The sequence below is a fragment of the Stegastes partitus genome, unplaced genomic scaffold (genome assembly GCF_000690725.1).
Source record: "Stegastes partitus isolate 25-593 unplaced genomic scaffold, Stegastes_partitus-1.0.2 Scaffold947, whole genome shotgun sequence".
Lineage (NCBI taxonomy): Eukaryota > Metazoa > Chordata > Actinopteri > Pomacentridae > Stegastes > Stegastes partitus.
The window spans coordinates 148,366-154,624 of record NW_007578678.1 but is presented as its reverse complement, the minus strand read 5'-3'; the positions used below and the strand labels follow the sequence as shown (position 1 = coordinate 154,624).

The 6,259-nt window shown below is 38.9% G+C and overlaps 1 protein-coding gene across 1 annotated transcript in view; it reads right to left on the bottom strand.

Moving 5' to 3' along the window:
• Window positions 1-242: 242 nt before the first annotated feature.
• Window positions 243-6,259, bottom strand: part of stra6l (STRA6-like) — a 10,365-nt gene continuing 4,348 nt past the window's right edge. The window contains exons 9-18 of the mRNA XM_008294203.1: window positions 5,779-5,884; window positions 5,522-5,675; window positions 5,177-5,252; window positions 4,985-5,066; window positions 4,683-4,731; window positions 4,133-4,250; window positions 3,929-4,048; window positions 3,487-3,650; window positions 1,424-1,567; window positions 243-1,329 (exon numbers count right to left, since the gene is read on the bottom strand). Of these exons, the coding sequence (XP_008292425.1) occupies window positions 1,097-1,329; window positions 1,424-1,567; window positions 3,487-3,650; window positions 3,929-4,048; window positions 4,133-4,250; window positions 4,683-4,731; window positions 4,985-5,066; window positions 5,177-5,252; window positions 5,522-5,675; window positions 5,779-5,884 (1,246 nt within the window). The 3' untranslated portion in view covers window positions 243-1,096. The remainder of the gene's footprint in view (window positions 1,330-1,423; window positions 1,568-3,486; window positions 3,651-3,928; window positions 4,049-4,132; window positions 4,251-4,682; window positions 4,732-4,984; window positions 5,067-5,176; window positions 5,253-5,521; window positions 5,676-5,778; window positions 5,885-6,259) is intronic.

The window sequence follows — 6,259 nt, the reverse complement described above, 5'->3', positions numbered from 1 at the left end:
CATTTATTCCTTATTTTATTTATCTAATAAACATGTAACTACCTGTTGTATCTCTTTGGTGACTAACTTGTCAGTTATATATTAAAGGACTGAAAATATGCTGCTTTTAAGTGCTGTCGGAAAATTTTATTTTCACAGTTAACCGCGTCATACGTTCAATTTAAAGCGAGTTTTACAATTGGTAATTGATATATCCGCTAAATCGGTTCTTCAGAGCATCAATTAAAATGATCGGACGCTTCTTAGGCCATCACAAAAGTCAATTTTACTGCTTTTATTTCTAGAGCAAGCAATATTTACAACTTTGAAATACAAAAATAGAGGCTTAGCTGCACAAAATTATTTGCCATGTTCTACAAACTGCATGACAAATCACCCTTTATTACAAGCAAATATTTATTCAGAACATACTATGCATAAGTGTTTATAACCAGTTATATTCCATCAGACAAATCCAGAATAAGCGGAGTTTCTCTGCTCACATCATCCCAACAAAATAAACTCAGCAAAAAATACCCAGCTGCAGATCCATGTGCAGAATAGATGAGACATTGTGATTAACCTTCCCATTTCACCTCGACTGTGTTTATATGCTGTGTAGCGGATTAAATTTGACTTGAATTCACATTTAAATTTACAGCTGATGCTTTAGCTTATACACACAAGTCAAATCTAAGCTTACATATTCCAGACAACAAGCCTCAAGCTGCATACATTTAATCTGTGGCACTAGTTCTCACAATTCAACTAAATTAAAACCCAAATAAGTAAATTACCCAGGATTTTTTGTGTGTGTGTTATTTGTATTTGTAATACTCTGAGTTGATAGACTGGTGACCCAAAAAGTCATCACATTTTCTACAATATACCCTGTAAGCCATATGTCAGTGGTGCCCTAGAAGACGTTAATATCAGTGACAAATATCAGATGCAGTGACTTTGCCAAAACTTTTGACAGCCTTCAAAGCAGACTCACTGAAAACACCACAGCTTTTGTTCTCTCTGCAACATATATAGCTGCCCCTGAAGGCCCTGACATTCATTTAGGTCTCCAGCTTATGTTTTGGATGGGCCAGAATCTAGGGAAGTGTTTTCCTTAACAGTCCTCTGCTGGTGTGACTGTGATCTCTGGTAGTGACACTGCTAGCCCGTTCTGTGTTTGAGATGCCATGACCCAAGCCCGCACTTCAGTCTCTGACGGCGAAGATGGGGATATTGGTGACAATGACGAAGAAAGGTGGTGCTTCCTGAGCAGGATGAGAGGAGGGTTCCTCAGTAAGGTATAAAACAACGCCCAGCGCCTCCTGGCCCGGCTATTAACAGGGGTTTCTGAAAAAGTAATGAGGAAACAAAAGCAGGAGAAAGATTAGGTGAAAGCAGTAAATGATTGGTCATGGTGGAGGTGCAAACACATTCTACTGACCCGACATAGCGTCGCTGAATGTGGAGTATGCGGATGTAAGGTGACTTTTTGGCGGGTTGGAGAACAGCAGCTGGCAGAAACAAACCATGACTGGGTTGTTATGATAATGGTCAGCAAAGATCATCCCAATCCATGTGCTGTAACCTAGAACATAGAGGAAATACTGTTAGATTATGAGGAGGAATACACATTTAACCACTGATGGAAAAAAAGACATTCTTTGTTATTCTGTTGGGGTTAGAATCAATCTATGGCTCCTGTAAAATGAATTTGTAAGTCTTCCAAGGGTTTTTTTTTCATGTTGTCACACCTTTGTTGTCTCACTCTCAATCTCCTTACTTATGATATTGTTTAGCACCCACTGATCATTATTGTATTTACATGCTGTACCCTCCATACCTTTATACTATCTGCATAAAATGTTGCCAATCCTACCAATGTTCGCGGTCGTTGTACCTCCCCAGATCCTCTCTCTACATCTGTAAGACTGTAATACTGATGAAAAACCCCGCTACAACAAATTTTGGAGCAGTGGTTGAAGTGGACCAAAAAAGTGGTATCAGAAAATCCAAGTCCAGGCACGCAAGCTGGGTTTGAAAAGTAAAAGACTTCATTTCAGTGGGCTGGCAGCATTAAAAAAAAAAACACACACACACACACACACCAACAGCTGGCGCCGTTTTCAAGGTGTTGAGGAAAAAGACAGAGCAATTATAACTGCAATTATCACAGATGTACAACATGGAATTCTAGCATCATTTTCTGTCTCTGGTCTCTTGGGGCATCACGTAACTAATACAACAACCAAAGCCTTCTCACAGGTTGTTAAAAAATATGTTCCTAGTCAAGGATTATGTCGACAAAGGAGGATAAAATGCATAACAGGAAATCAACATTTAAATCAACATTAGTCAAAGGATAAAACCAAATGCACTGAAGCAGTATATCAATCAGTGTAAAGTATCCTTGATGAGAAATGGAGTTGAGCAAACTTACGGGACCCTTAACAGGAAGAAGAAGAAAAGGAAGAAAAAAAAACCTTTAGAGACATCAACTCAAGGAAGAAAAAAACAAAACAAAAAACAGTTTTGCCACCCAGGTAAGGTGACTAGAAGAGAGTTAAAAATTCAAAGTTCTTGTTGTGGCCAGAGCAACAGGTAACCTTAAGGGTTTAGATCTAATATGTCTCTCTTTGTTTGAGGTGTTTGATTTTTATCTCCACCTACAAATCCACAATAACCTACAATCTTATGGCTGAATCACTCCCATGTTGTGCTCCCATGCATTGTTTGGCCTTAGGGTAGTTCAAATTCCCAGTACAGCTACGTTTAACCACTCTGCTCCTCTTGTTAATAAGGTCTACCTAGAAACAGCCACAAATGCACAAATGCAGACAGTATTATAATTCATGAAAGGGTCGCAAAGTCAGGCGACAGGTTTGGAATTCTGATTAGTTGCAGCCTTGATTTTTTTGGGGGGTCCTTCTGATTTTAATGGACTCCCTCAACAACTCAGACAGCATTTAGAAGAAAGAGCACTGCATTACAATGTTAAGCAATAAGCATTTGAGAAAGATGAAAAACTAATTCATATCAATGATATGCTGCAGCCTAAAGCTCTGCACTAATACAAGCAAACAAATACAATCAAGCTAAGATTACTGGCTGTTTAATATGAACCTCTGGCAGGTCTACGATGAAAAAAATATCATTTAAGTTAAAAAAAAAAAAAGTCACATCTCTGTTTATTAGGAATAATGACCAAGCTGCTCCCAGTGGTCACAAACCTTTCTATCACTTTTAGGCGCAATATTGGACCCCCATGTATTTTGACAAGGAATATTCCATTTTTTAATAAACAGATGAGTGTGTCAAATGTGTTTATCTTCCCTCTTAATTTCTGATCTACATTTCGACTCCAACTGTCTGTGAAATGCTGCCCTCTCCTGGAGCATGTCGATGCAAGCAGCTAACAGCAGTATCAATTGGCAAATCCCACCGACATCAAACGATAACAATAATGCAATTATTTAGTATTTTAAAAATGATAAAGCACCATCTTACCAGCATCTGCGCTTTCATATCCCCTCTGCATTATAGTTCGGTCTATGCGGGACACAAGCCACGTTCCCACCACTATGCTCGACAGCAGCCTCATTATGCAGGTGGTGAATCCCATCACCACGTTGTAGAAGAAGAAGAAGTAGTTGAAGCAGTGGAATGCCTTCCTGAAGACGAGGAAGAGGGGAAATTGTAATTTTAAGTTGCTTAAGTAAAACAGTTCTTCGTTACTGTGGCTTGTTGTCACGCTTCAGCGAGAATGAATTGGAGATTAATCAGATGTGTCCTTGTTGGTAATGGCTGACAAAACTGTTTGTCTACTGGAGCTGATTTATTTCATTGTGCAATGGAGGATAAATACCTTCAGAGGTGATAATGATTCCCCAGTGTCTGCTGACGAGTAAGGGATCGATCTGTGAAGTTCACAGTCCTGAGATATACGAACCTGTTGTTGAGTGCCAGGGGTTTCTCCTTATCTGTGGGAGACATTTTGTCCTGAAGGAAGAAGATCTGAACCAGAACTATCTGGACAATCACCAGTCCGATCACCAGAGCGATGCTCAGACTGAGAGACAAGAGAAACTCAGTCAGTGTCTCCATCCGTTACTATTCCCTCATATAGCCAGAATCACAGTTGAAGCAGCCTTACATTATTGTTCCCAGGTTGCTGAGCATGGTCACCACCTTTCCATGCACTATGGGTAGAATCAGCAAATAGGCCAACAGCAGACCAAAGAGGAAGTGGACAAAATGGACAATCAGGTAGCCTGGAAAAAAAAAAGAAAGAAAAGAGAAAAAAATAAATAAATCAGCAAACATAGTTACACAATATTTTTTTTTTTAAAAAAGAAGAAGATCTGCAATATTATGTGACTATTATCATTTGAATACAAATGTTTTAGGTGGAGTCAGCTGGTGTCAGGCCATTTTGCTGTATATTATATGACAATGAATATTATATATAATTGATGTATATAATATGTGGACTGGGTCCGGTTAATTAGCACTGTTACAGAATATTTGAATACATTAGCCTCTAACTAGGCTTACGTCCTGGTGCAGTGGTCCTTTGAAGAACCACCAGAAAAATATATTTTAGGCCTGATCTTTTTGCAAGATGTCGTTCTCATTCCAGTTGTTCTTGTCTTGAAAGCACCACACAGAACCTGTCAGTTGTTTTTAGATGATGAAAAACTCACCCCACAGTGTAAACGCTATTTGCCATCCAGAGTATCTTGCAATGGAAGCCTGCAAAATTCCATGAGAAAACTAGTCAGTGCTTTTTATTTAATAATACAAGAGGACTATAGAAGGAAATGACACAAAAAAATGTCCACGTCTATCAATGTATTCCATATATTTGACATATTCATAGACACCCTTATACATTTAGATATCTGTTTTTGCTTTTTCATATGTATTTTGGGTTCAGTGACCATACAGTTTGTAACATGTGTCCCATATTTTCGAGCAAATTGTACATTGTGTGTGTTTTACTTACAACACTGGTAGCAGAGCGAGGCTTGTGAAACTTCTCAGGGAGAAAACCCTTCTGTCCTTTCCACAGTCTCTTCAAGTGTTTCCTAAGTTGATATAGTATGTAGATGATGCAGGTAAATGCAGATTTGTTGCTTTGCTCACTTGTAGGGAAAATATTTTTATATGCTTTTGTTGTTGTTTTTAGCTCTCTTACCTGTAACATACCAAGATATGTAAGGTGTAGGCAACAGAGTTGAGACTAGCAAAGATGGTGGTGGCCAGCCAGGACTCTTAAAAGAAAAACAGAAAATAAATCAGTTTTATCCTGACTTTATGCTCATTACGGTGTTTATGTCCCTGATATCCTACAGACGTGTGTTTGTTTGATTTATTGGGCCAAATTCAGTCCCTGAATGAGACTGTTTTTTTTAGTATTTTCTTATTGGTAATGTTAACAATCAAGAAAGTAGAAGAAATGTGGTGATGGCATTTCCAGACTATAAAGAAACACACGGGTCATTAATGCGGCCTCCTAAACAGTCTGGTTTTTTAAACTCACTCCTGGAGACGTCGATTAATTCTTCCAGCGTTGGTATCATAGCTCCCAGGGATTCAGACTGGTTACAGGCGGTGCTCACCTCTTTCAATGTATTTTTCCACATCTCTGCTTTGTCAAACACAACATCACTGATGCTATAGTCTGCCAGTGTCAGCTAGAGAAATAGCAGAAAGACAAATAAACACAGCAGCAATCACAGTAGATGCACAAATGGTTTAGTTTTACACAACTGAAATATAAACTATGTTTTCCTGTACCGTATATAGGCCTATAAGGGATATTATGGCAGTGCCAAGGATCCTGTTGGGAAACTTGAAGTAAGGGTCCCACTCATACACTCGCCTCTGGAACCAGCTGAGCGGTCTACTGCGGCACAGAAAGGAAATGTCATGTGTCAATCTGTGACTGTATTTTGTCACCTTTAAGTGCTGCAACTACAAGAGCTTCCACTTTGAGATTCAAAAGCAGCTGGTTTTAGGCTTAGTTTCACATTAACTTTGCTATATTTGCGAAATTTTTAACGAAACTCTGACAAAGCTGACATTTGACAGTCGAGCCAACCAGAAGAACCTGAACACACCAGGCTGCTGGACTTAACCAGTCTGCACTAAACTTCATGAAGACACACGACAGTAACGTTAAGCACAGTGGTCATAATATTACTTTCATGGAATATTTTTCTTAAATTCAGGTTCTGCAAATACAAATCTTACTCATTAAACCTCAACATCCATCCAT